The 12,364-nt window shown below is 61.3% G+C and overlaps 1 protein-coding gene across 1 annotated transcript; it reads left to right on the top strand.

Annotated features, from left to right (window-relative positions):
- The first annotated feature begins 2,422 nt into the window (after positions 1 to 2,422).
- On the top strand, positions 2,423 to 11,641 carry GABRD (gamma-aminobutyric acid type A receptor subunit delta). The gene is made up of 9 exons (XM_026520047.3): positions 2,423 to 2,523; positions 6,625 to 6,737; positions 7,012 to 7,079; positions 7,175 to 7,395; positions 8,509 to 8,591; positions 9,141 to 9,278; positions 9,955 to 10,110; positions 10,353 to 10,564; positions 10,906 to 11,641. The coding sequence occupies exons 1-9, from the start codon at positions 2,456 to 2,458 to the stop codon at positions 11,203 to 11,205; spliced, it is 1,359 nt and encodes a 452-aa protein (XP_026375832.1). The 5' UTR covers positions 2,423 to 2,455; the 3' UTR covers positions 11,206 to 11,641.
- The last annotated feature ends 723 nt before the right edge of the window (positions 11,642 to 12,364 follow it).

Consider the following 12,364-nt stretch of genomic DNA (forward strand, 5'->3'; position numbering starts at 1 on the left):
ATCCTGAAAGCGAGGGGACAACTGGCCGGTTCTGTGTCACAGGCACAGATGCTCCTGTATCCTGGGGCTTGCTCCAGCCCCGCGGCGGCCAGCCACCCAGAACCAAGGGCCTGGTTTCCGGATCTTTGCTGGGGCCACCCAGAATTGGCTCTCTCTGTTCTGGGGCAGCTGGAGCTGGTCTGAATGGGGCTGAAGATGGAAAAGGGGACACTGCCTGGTTATGTCCAGAAGTGGCCGCAAACTAATTCTCGAAAAACTTGAAGAAGGAATAATGAAAACCCCATTCTTCAGATCCAGACAAACCAATTAGGGACAATATAGACCTGCACTGGAGCTCGCAGATTCAGGGGAAGAAAGTAAAGCATTTTGACTGACGGTCACGGAACATCCTGGTGATCTCGGACTGAGCTTCTGCTATGGGAACCTGTGCCAGGTGCGCCGATCGCAGGTGGGATGTGCGAGCAGGTGACTTCTTTACCTCTTTGTCTCTTTGTGGCTGTTGAAAGCCTGCTTGCCTCCAGGGCTTGAGGAGGAAGAGGCAAGTCGATGCCACCAAATACCCAGAGCTATGGCTAAACACCTGTCCAGCATCTCTGCGGGGAAAGGCTAAGGTTAATTTAATGCCTCAGGTAATAGAGGCAAGTGAAGAAAATAGCAGCCGACTCCGGTTCGCCCTGAACTAATTGAGTCAAGTGATTTGAGGTCAACGCTATTTCTCAGAGGCTGTCAGCACCTGGACCTTCTCAAATATTCAAAGGAGAGTGACAGTGAGCACAGCGTGGTTGCCTGGACCAGCACAGAGATCAGAGCTTGGGACTGAAAGACAGAAACTCCAGAGCAGTAAACGGGCTCATTTTGCCGGCTTTTGGAGACCGAGCTGTGTACTCTCCTACATTTATTAAGCACCCATTATATGCTGGAGGCGTAGACATGAGGGACGCTGAAGAAGCAGGCAGACAAGACCCCTGTTCTAGCAGGGAACATTAGCGATACTGGTGGACACTGGCAGCTCTACTCTCTGCCAGTCACGCTCTGGGCACTTGCTGGAGGGTTAACTCGTCACTCTCCCACAAACGTGTGCAGAAGCATACACAGGAAAGAGGCCCTGAGGCCCCGAGGCTTGTCCAGAGCACACGCGCATCCACGCAGCGTGGGAACACGCTGAGATCAGTGCTTCCATACCCAAAGGCGCCTGGGAGGACCCTCGAAAGAAGGCATTTACGCTAAGACCTGACTGGCTTTCTTAGCACCCATTCCTGCCTTTAGGAAAGAAAGCTGGGAACCAGCCCTATCCTTAGGTACTTGGCATTCAAGACTGGGCTGGAAATTCCCAGGAGCAAAGCCCTGTCTATCGGCCCCTGCTCTGTCCAACCTCTGCAGGCTTAACCCACTCCAGAACACGTTTGCCCATTGTTAGGTGTTTTCATGAAAATTCACTTTCTATTGTCAGCTGGTATCGAGTCCAGAAGTGAGCAAATGAGACCAAACAATGATAAAAGTTTTTTTGAGGAAAACTGCACAGAGCTTTATGTTGAAAAGAATTAAAATAGAAAATGCTCAAGGCCTTAACTTTCTCAGCTCGTTGTGGGGTGCAGAGGGTGGATGTCACCCTTGTTACAGCCCAGCCATCCGCAGTGCCCTTCAAAGGGGTGCGGACAGGTATGACGAAGCCTGATCAGGCCAGAGGAGAAGTCACTGCATCCCGTGACCAGGACCTCGGCGGGCCGGCGATGGAGCAGCCCCATGGCCCACCTCCCTCCTCCCTCCCCGTCAGGCCCTCCGACGGTGGGCAGAGCTGCTCTGCCAGGTGATCGCTCCGACTCTGTATCTGTTCTGCCAGAAGTGCGAGGGGTTTGGAAGGAGCTGCTGGTGGTGGGGGGGTCCTCGCCCAGGAGCCGGTGAACGCTGCAGGAACGCTAGCCCCCTCCCCGCGCCGCGCTCCTTAACTGCGTGAACCAGGTGCCCGGGACCTGTGACCCCCACAAACAGCCCCGGGGACCAGGTTCGCCGCGCCCGTCTGTCTGCTGGCTCCTGGCCGGGCAGCGAGAGGCAGCGTCCAGGCGGGTCGTGGGCCTGGGTCGCCTCCCAGGCAGCAGTGCTGCGGTGGGGGAGTGCCGGACCCTCGGGGAGGGGGGCGCGGCTAGGCGGGGCGGGAGCTGGAGGCGGGGCGCTGCTGCGTGGCTCAGGGGTGGGGAGGAATCCGCGCGGCTCCGGAGTGCGGCCCGGCTCGGCGGCAGGTGGGGGCGGACGGGCGGGGCGGCAGGGGGGCGGCCCGGTTCGGGGCGGGGCGGGCTCCGGGTTCCGCGCTCCGTCCGCCCTCGCGCTCGCGCCGCGCGCCCTCCCGCTCCCGCCCAGCCCGTGCCGCTACTGCGGCCGCCGGAGAAGCAACTTCTCGAGCGCCCGCGACCGGCGGGACCCCGGCGCCACCCCCGGTCCAGCGCCGAGCGCCGAGACCATGGACGCGCTGGCTTGGCTGCTGCCTCCGCTCCTGCTGCTCTGCGCGCAGCAGCACCGCGGCACTAGGTAAGCGAGCCGGCGTCCGTGCTGCTCCCGGGGTCGCCCTCGGTGGGGAGTACCCTCGGTCTTCATCCCCACCCCCCATCCCCCGTGTCTATCTACCCCCCCCCCGTCTTTATCTCCTCGGTCGACTCTCGTCTTCATCCCCCAATGTCCACCCCCATCTCCCCGCTAGGACTCTCCCCGCCTCCCCCGCCACCCCGTCTCCCCCGCGGGCGCTTCTCTCCGGACTCACCGCGCCGCTGCCCTTGGGGCACGGGCCGTGGCCGCCCCAGCTCCTGCCGCCCCGGGTGCTGTCCGCCGTCCCGGTGCTGAACCAGCGCCGCATGGGGGGACGAGGGCGTGGGAGATGCTCCCATTTCTCCCGGGTGCCCGGGCTTGCTGGGGTCCTCGGCCCCAGAGGCACTTGGCCGGTCCCTGGCTGGCTGGTGCCCTTCCAGGCGCGGGCTGAGCGCTCAGCTCGGCACGAGCTGCAGGCAGGCAGGAAGGAGCGATCCCGAGGACACGGGGGAGGAGGCTGCTCCTTTCCCATGGGAGCAGAGCTACACAGACGAGCTTCCGCCGCAGCTAGCAGGCTGGGGTGGACAAGATAAGGGTTGTGTGTGGTCGTCAGAAAGTTCGGGCCCAGGACACTGCGGAGTCTCCTTTCAGGGGCCGTTTTCAAATGGAATCTACTGAACTCCAGAGTATGCAGGGGGGAAGGAGCCCGCTGCCTCTGGTGGTGGTGGGGGGGTAGGGGTGGGAGGTGTGGGGGTGGGGGGACAACGACGACAACTCAGGATTTCTAACTGTTGGGGGAGGGGAGGAAGGAAGAGGTCAAGAAGAAGGGTCCCCATGGGCTGTGGCTTCCTCCCTTTGGCTTCAGGGACCAGTAGGGTCCCTGCTGGCTTGTCTTCTCTGGGGACTTGAGATGGGCTCCAGGTAGCCTGGCATCCCATGCACTTATCCTCGCCACCTTCCTTGGGAGTTGTGAGGGGCCTTTTTGAAGATCATCTTGGTGCAAGAGTTGCAGAAAACCAGCACAAGGACAGCTCCCCCCTCCCCCCTCAGCATTCCGACCTCTGGACCCTTAGAAACTGGAAACGGTTGAACATCAGCCTGTGTCTGGGCTGTAGGCACTCAGGCAGCACAAATCAGGGAGGTGGGGGGAGATGTGGTCAGACTTTCCTTTTTAGTGGGTGGGGGCAGAGCTAGGAAGCTCTGGGTCTGGCCATAGTGTGGCCATTGTGCCCAAGAGCACAGGCAGCGTTGATGCGACCCCTGTCCTCAGGAAGGCTTTGTGCTTTTATCGAGCTCCGTGGCCCTTTTCCCTCTTCCTACCTCAAGGTAACAGGAAGGGCAAAGCACTGAGGCGTGGCCATGGACGTATGCGCTAGAGGGCTGGGATCGGCTCTGGGCCCAGCACAGCCTCGTAGCTGTGATTCTGAAGTCCCAGCTGCTCTGAACCCCAAAGTCTTCGCCCAAGTCTGACACCAAAGCTCATTTGGTGGCAAAGCCTGTTCTGCGCTTACATGGGCCTCATCCATCCTGCTTGTACTTTCCTGCTGGGAAATTCTCCAGAACTGCCACCCCGCCGCACCCCAAGTCCATATGTGCACTCTATCGCCTTTCTAAAAACTGAAACATTCTGAACTCTGACCCACATCTGGCTTGGGGTTTGGGTAACAGATGTGTTGTTTGCCTGTGCAGGGAGGCTGGCCGGCTGCAGCCCCGGCCAGCGGTGGGGAGAGCCTCTGGGCTTTGTGGGCCTTGGTGGGTGACCTTCAGACAGCACCGTGCTGTCAGTCTGGGGCCTCCTCTCCCAGCAGCGTCTGTGTCCCTCCGCTCCAGAAGCCAGGAGGACAGCGCGCTCCCTTCCTTCGGTCTTGGTCCTCACACCTGGAGTGGTGTGGGAGGACAGGAGGCGCCTGCTTTGGCCGCCGCTGCTCAGGTCGGATCCTAGGCTTCCTGGCAGGGAGAAGAGGGAAAGTGTTGTGCAGCGTTGGTGGGTCGGGTCAAAGCTGTGCCTTCCCCGAGCCTGCAGACCCACTCACACAGTGGGTGCCTGAGCTTGCTGGCCGCACACCCTGGCGGCTGGCCCCCTCCAGGCTGCTGGCACCTCCGTCTCCCTGGAGAAGCTATGCCTGTAGCTCCCGCCTTGCCAGCTCACCGTGCGACTGTGCGGTGTTGCTCTTCGCCTTGGTAACTGAGCTGGTGCTGCTCTGACAGCAAAGCTGTCAGGGACTGTGGGCTTGTGTGTGCACGGTGGAAGGATCCTCGGAGGGAAGAGGACCCCGCTGCCTTGCTCAGCTACACCCGCCTTTCCTTTCTGTCCCCGGGGGCACAGACGAGTGACAGGGGTGGGCTTGTTTCTCAAGGGGTCAGTCGAGGGAGGGAGGCCTGAGGGTGCCCGACAGCTGGGTGCAAGCTGCCAGTGTTTTCATGGTGCCTGCTTCATCCCAGGAGTCTGGACGTATGTCTCTGAGCTTCCCTGTCTGTCTACACAAAGGGAGCCCCCACCCCAGGCCATCATTGGATTCCAAGGCCATCACATGAAGCAGAACCTCTCTCCCAGGGTGCTGGTCAGAGGCCCCACCAGCTTACCCCATGCTGAGCTCCCCCCACATGGAATGTGGACCCCGTCACCCCTTTCGCTGTCTACCTGAAGCATGGGAGGGAAGCAAGGCCCTCCACAACCCAGGCTAGCACGCAGGGTGTCGTCCTTGGATGGCCCTTGACATCTCTTCACAGCTGGAAAAACGAGCAGCCCCTGTCCTAGGTGAGAAGTGAGGTGGGGCCGGAAGCCTGTCCCCTTCGCACCCCTCAGGGATGGCAAAGGCTAAGAAGTCCACTGGCATCCTTCCAGTTCAAGGCGAGCTTCATGGCCCGGGGCTAACCCACGGTCTTGCCTTCATGCCTGCGAGTGGGCGTGGGACCTAGCCGAGGAAAGGAGCGCCTGCCTGTGCCACCACCCTGAGGCCAGGGAAGGATGCTGTCTCTTGACAGCCTTGTTCCTGGCAGGCTAGCGCTGCAGCAAGATGGCAGCTGGGCCAGGCCAAAAATAAAACCTAATTCGAGTCCCTTTACATCCGATCTTCAGGATGACCTCTATTTGTGTTTTTAATTGGGCTTTGCTTGGGGCCAGGACTTCGTTTAGTCCTTCTCACACTTCGTCACCAAATCACCTGCCCTGCCCCCGCCCTGGACTGCTTTCTCTTCTTCTAAGGACACCACTCATTGGGTTTAGGGCCATCCTAATCAAGCATGATATCTCTTAACTAATTATAGCCCAATTTCCAAGTAAGGTCGCATTCCGAGGTTCTGGGTGGACATGAATTTTGAGCGGCACTGTTTACCCGCGGACAGGTAAGCACAAGCGGGGGTGGGTGGGTGGACCTGCTGGAGCCTTTGGCAGTCCGGTGTGTTCAGCCATACAGCGTGGCCCTGCCAGGGACGCACACGACCAGCACAGGCTGCAGCGTTGGCATGGGCTCCAGCTGCTCTGGGGTCGGCCTAAGCCTCAGAAGCACAGGACAAATTGGGGATCTCTGGGGCCAGGCCTGGGCCCACCTGGAAAGGGACAGAGAGCAGGAGTGGGTTAGAGCGTCCCCATGGGCCCTTCGCCTTGCCCTGGGTCAGCTTTGGGACCTCACCCATCCGCCCCTCTCCCTGGCCCTCAGCTTCCTGGTCACACATCTCTTCTCTCAAGTCACCTCTTGCAGAACACTTGACCCTCAGAGGCTGAAAGGGAGGCTGTGTGCCCTTGGCAGGGTCCTCCGAAGCTATTCATTGAGAGTCCCTAGGGGTGGGGACTCGGACTGGCCATCCTCCTCATACCGGTTGTGGAGGGAGGCTGGGGGCTCTGCCGGACCCCGTAGGCTCGCTCAAGGGCAGGTGGGTGGGAGGCAGCTGAGCAGAGAGAGGCTGGTGGGTGAGGCAGAAGAGTCCGGGGCCCTGCTTCTCCCTGGGGCTCCCTGTTTTTGGCAGGAGTTACTGGGACTGGCCAGGTCCAGCCTGGAGGGGCTCTCACAGTGGTCTTCCCCACCCACCCCTGGCTTAGGTGCCCAGGAAGAGACCTGGGTTCCATCCCGGGCACCCAACCTGTGACCAGTGGGCCTTTGTTTCCAGAGCAATGAACGATATTGGGGACTATGTTGGCTCCAACCTGGAGATATCCTGGCTCCCCAACCTGGATGGCTTGATGGAGGGCTATGCTCGCAATTTCCGGCCTGGCATCGGAGGTGAGGGCAGCTGGTAGACTCCTGCATCCATCTGGGGGTGTGAGCTTTGCTAGCTCTGGGATGGCTCCCCTGAGGGGTGCATCTGTCCCCAAGGGGTGTGTCAGGTTTCGACAGCTAGCCCCCCCAGGGAGACAGCTAGGAAGATGGATCTTCTCAGCCTCTCATTGCAGACGTTCACCAACACTGTCCTCCTTGCAAAACCCTGGCTGAGCCCTGTCCTGCCTGCCTGGGCTTTCACTGGGTGGAGAGCCTGGCCTCAGCTCCTTCCTTTCAGGGCCCCCTGTGAATGTGGCCCTCGCCATCGAGGTAGCCAGCATCGACCACATCTCGGAGGTGAACATGGTAGGTGCCGCCACCTGCCGCCTCACCCCTGGCCGTGGGCCCCCAGGAGAGGAGCCGGGCTGACGGCCAGGGGCCCTCGCCGCCCCACCCTGCAGGAGTACACCATGACGGTGTTTCTGCACCAGAGCTGGCGGGACAGCAGGCTGGCCTACAACCACACCAACGAGACTCTGGGCCTGGACAGCCGCTTCGTGGACAAGCTGTGGCTCCCGGACACCTTCATTGTGAACGCCAAGTCCGCCTGGTTCCACGACGTGACCGTGGAGAACAAGCTCATCCGGCTGCAGCCCGACGGCGTCATCCTGTACAGCATCCGGTGAGCCCGGGGCCAGCCCCGCCAGGGGCTCTGCCGGGAGCGGTGGGCTGTCCGTGAGCTCCGGCCACTCGCACTGCCTACGGAGCCCGCGGCAGCTGCAGCGGTGGCCGCGGGAGGCCCGCAGGTGCGGCTTTTTGGCCAACACTGTGCCTTCCTGTTTTTCACGTGGGGGTGAAATTCACGTAACATAAAATTCACCATTTCAACGCAAATGATTCCGTGGCATTTAGGACATTCGCAGTGTTGGGCAAGCATCACCTCTATCTGATTCCAGAACGTCTCATTACCTGAAAAGGAGACCCCGGGCCCACGAGCACTCACTCACCCCCCGCCCCCCGCCCGCCCCGACCTGCTTTCTGCCTATTCTGCACATTTCATGTAGAGTGAATCGTACGCGACGTGTCCTCTTGTGTCTGCCTTCCTTCCTTTAGCTCAGTGTTTCTGGGGTTACCCAGGTTGTGACGATGATCAGGACTTTGTTGCCTCTGTGGCTGAGTAGCATTCCATGGCCTGGTGCCCCCCTCATGCATTCACGAGCTCTGGGCGGCTTCCACGTGTCGGCCGCCATGGGTTGTGCTGCTGTGAACATACATGTACACGCATTTGTTTAAAGACGTGCTTCTGACATATGCCTTTTAAAAACAGCATTAGTTGCCAACATTTTAAAAACCAAGAGATTTATGTAAGATTCTAAATTCTCTGGGAAGTCGGAACATTTGGCAACCTGGGCCTTTTCCCACACTGCCCGGTCAGTGGGAATGCCCAGCGGTTGTCCTTTAGCGCAGGTCAGGTACCCAGGCTGCACTTGCCTTCTAAGCCCCCAACTTAGCCAAAGAGTCAAGCATTTTGAAGGACGAAGAAAGTGAATGAAGCCCAGCTGTGATTCCTGACGAAAGACACACCAGTATCCGTACACGGACCGCAGGTTCCCGTTCTCACCCAGATGCCAGCACCTCGCCAACAAAGCCCGAGAGGCCGCTTGGCCGCACTCCCTGGAGGTGGCCCGTCCGGGTGGGGGGCAGGGGCGTCTCTGCCTACTGGGGGCAGGAGAACCTCAGGATCTCGGGCGCTGGCCTCGCTCCTGGAGACCTCACCAGCATGTTGTCTGGGCAGAATCACCTCCACGGTGGCCTGCGACATGGACCTGGCCAAGTACCCCATGGACGAGCAGGAGTGTATGCTGCACCTGGAGAGCTGTGAGTGCCCTTCCGGGTGCCGGGACGGAGTGGGGTCCGCTCAGGGCAGGCCGTGCTGGCGTTTCTGGTGACTCCGCTGTGGGAAGAGAGGGGACCCATACTGTCAGGGACCTTTGCAGTGGGCCTGGCTTGGGGATGGGGAGGCATCTGGGACAGGCCCTGTGGAGTCAGAGGCCTGGGCTGAAGAGAAGAAAGAGAGGGAGCTGGAAGGCTGACCAGCCCGGCCCTCTTCCCAGGGGTCAGTGACTTGCCCAGGACAGATGGGTGTGGAGCCCAGACAAGGCACACATTTGTGTCGTTTGTCCAGCGTGACAGCCCTGTGGGTCCCCTGGAGATGGTGACCTGCCCTTTGGCCAGCTCTATTGGCCCTGTCTGCCTGCCCAAGGTGCTGGGCACGGCTGCAGGCCTTCTTGCTCCTGGCTGGGTCTCCCCATGCTGTCCCCCGTCTCTGCCGTATCAGGCTCCCTGTATGGTTGGGGTGCTCCTGCTGGGGGTTCCCAGGGGCCGGGGGACACCAGGCTCTGCTGCCCACCTGGGGCTCTCCCGCAGACGGCTACTCATCCGAGGACATCGTCTACTACTGGTCTGAGAACCAGGAGCAGATCCACGGGCTGAACAAGCTGCAGCTGGCTCAGTTCACCATCACCAGCTACCGCTTCGCCACCGAGCTGAGGAACTTCAAATCCGGTAACGCGGCTTCTCGCGGCCTCTTTCCGGGAGCCTGCCTTGTGTTTTCCTGCACTTTTAACGAGGCCGTTGGTCAGCTCTGAGGACCCCTGAGGAGGCAGCGGGAAAACCACGATGGGCACAGGCTGCACCCGACCCGGGGGCTCAGGACGCCACAGCGTGGACGTGGTCAGGCTTTCTCTGCCTGATTCCTCCGTCCTGTGCTGCTTCCTGGAGGCTAGCACGCTTGGGGTTTGGGGAACATGAGGGACAAGGGCATCAGGGGCCACGCCTCCTGGGGCTGCCTTGTCTCCTGGCCCCTCCTGCCCCTTCCAGCTCCTACTGCCTGGCCACTGGGGCCAGTGACTCCAGCTGGCTCTTCCCTTTAGCTTGGCTGTGCACCCAGGAGGGCCAGGAGAGCTGAGCTGGCCGCACAGCTGGGAGAGTCCCCTGGGCCAGTGCGGCACCAGCACCTGTCTCTTCTCCTTCCTCTGGGTGGCCCTGCAGAGAGCCAGCCTCTCTCCCAGGATAAGACCCAGGGCAGGGGAGACCCCCGACCCCCCAGGCTGTGTGGGGGAGGTGGTGAAGGCAGGGTCTGAGGCTCGCAGTGGCCCCCAGTGCCTGCCAAGCCCTCCTCTCTGCCCGAGTGTGACTGCATGGGTGGGTCAGGTCCCAACCGAGAGCGTTTCCCTGGCAGCTGGTCAGTTCCCTCGGCTCAGCCTGCATTTCCACCTCCGGAGGAACCGGGGCGTCTACATCATCCAGTCCTACATGCCCTCCATCCTCCTAGTCGCCATGTCCTGGGTCTCCTTCTGGATCAGCCAGGCAGCGGTGCCGGCCAGGGTGTCTCTAGGTGCGGGGCCCTGACCTTCCCTCGGAGGGAGCTGGCGGAAGGGTGGGAGCCCAGAAATAGGACCCCGACCCTGCTGGCCACAAGCCCAGGCCTTGTGTCCCAGCCTCTTGTCCCTAGCTGTCCTGGGCCAGTGGCCAGCAGGGCCAGACCTGGTCAGAGGAGCCTGACCTGCACCCAGGCTGGGGGTAGGGGTGCAGGGAGGTGACCGGGGCCCCAGCAATGTCACTGCGCATTCCCAGCAGGTATCACCACGGTGCTGACCATGACCACGCTGATGGTCAGTGCCCGCTCCTCCCTCCCGCGGGCCTCGGCCATCAAGGCGCTGGACGTGTACTTCTGGATCTGCTACGTCTTTGTGTTTGCCGCGTTGGTGGAGTATGCCTTTGCGCATTTCAATGCTGACTACCGGAAGAAGCAAAAGGCCAAGGTCAAGGTCAAGGAGCAGAAAGCAGAGGTGAGGCTGAGCCTGTTGGCTCTCTGGTATTCAGGATCAAGGACAGCCTCCCCCACCACCTCCCACTGTCCCCCAACCCCCACCCCCTCCACCCCAACAGAGGGGCAGCATTGCTGGGGCCACTTTTTCTGGGACCCACTCAGGATCCTCTGCCCATTGCTCTGGGGAGGTCACTTGCAGTCCCCAGCACACGAGAGCAGGCCCAATCTCTTTGGCCCGTCCTGCTGCTGGACGCAGAGGAACTTAGGCGCTGGCCCAGTTTGGGGGTCCTGGGAGGAGGGGAGCCTGCCCTGGGCTCAGCCCCGTCTCCTCCCCCGCCACTCTCCCTCCACGCGGTGCAGATGGATGTGAAGAACGCCATCGTGCTCTTCTCCCTGTCTGCCGCTGGCGCCACCCAGGAGCTGGCCGTGTCCCGCCGGCACTGCCGCAGGCCTGGGAACCTCATGGGCTCCTACAGGTGTGTGGAGATGGAGACTGGAGAGGCCAAGAAGCAGGGGTGGGGCCGCTCGGGGGGCCAGGGAGGCCTCCGTGCCCTTTTCAAGCCCATCGACGCAGACACCATCGACATCTACGCCCGCGTGGTGTTCCCTGCGGCCTTCGTGGCAGTCAACGTCCTCTACTGGGCGGCCTACACCATGTGAGGCCGGAGGCGGGGCTTCGCCTGACCTGAGCCCGCAGCCACTGGGAGAGAGGCCCTTGGGTTGAGATGCCTGCTCTGCCTGTTTCGAAGGGGGCATGACAACAGGGCACAGAAAACAAGAGGAAAGCCTTGGCCTCCCTAAGTACCCTGGACTCTGTCCTTATCGGCACCTGGAAGACCGCCCTGGGCTCGCCCGACCGCCTCTCCTGCAGACCCTCAGCCCAGCCCCTCCTGGGGGGCAGAGCCAGCTTGACCTGAGGCTGAGCCAGGCAGGCTCAGGGCCCTTGCGGAACTTCGCATTCGATTCAGAAAACAATCCTGATTCTAGGCATTTGCTCTGTGGGCTTGGACCAGGTCGTGGGAGGCTGGAAGAGGGCGGTGCTACTTTCTTGGTGAAATGATGGAGAAGGGCAGCCATGGGCCTTCGGTCCCAGCATGAAATAAAACAAAGCCTTTGGCTGCTGGCTGTGTTCTCTGTTGCTGCAGCTGAGGCGTGGCCGTGTGGTCGCTGACAGGAGAGTCGTCCTCTAGCTGTGGGCTCCCGGGCTCTCGGGACAGAGGGGCTTAGAGCTGTGTCCCACAGGCGAGCCATGTGGCCATGTCCTTGGACGTCAGTGGGAGGGGCAGAGGTGCAGGGACCTGGAGAAGCTCTAGGAGTCACACCCCACCTTGGTCTCTTGGTCCCATGGCCAGAGGTCCCGTGGTCCCACTATGCTGTCTTCTCAGACGTGCTGATGGGCGGAGGGAGGCCACTGAGTCCCCACAAACACCACTCAGCCCCTTCTCATCTCTGCTGCCACCACGGATGTGGGGTGACAAGGTTGCAGCAGGGTGACCGGGGTTGTTGGTCACTGGAGATCCGAATAAGGGGGTCCAGATTTTCCATGGCATCAAAGCAGAGCAAGTCATCTCGCTCAGAGGCAGCGGAAGCCGGCAGTGAGAGGAGCAGTGGTCGCCGCAGAGCCCGGACAGCCCGCTCCGGTGGCCGAAGTTACCCATGGGCACGCCGTGCTGTGGTCAAGATGGGGGCCAGGCAACTGCCCAGCTGGCCCCGTGGTGCCCCTCCTGGTGGGCCCCCCAAGCCGCCTCAAGGGAGCATGATGGTGACTTTGCGTGAAGCAGACTGAATCAGGCGGCCCTGCCAGCCGCCTCCAGCTGCA

Source organism: Ursus arctos, unplaced genomic scaffold (genome assembly GCF_023065955.2).
Source record: "Ursus arctos isolate Adak ecotype North America unplaced genomic scaffold, UrsArc2.0 scaffold_32, whole genome shotgun sequence".
Taxonomy (NCBI): Eukaryota; Metazoa; Chordata; class Mammalia; order Carnivora; family Ursidae; genus Ursus; species Ursus arctos.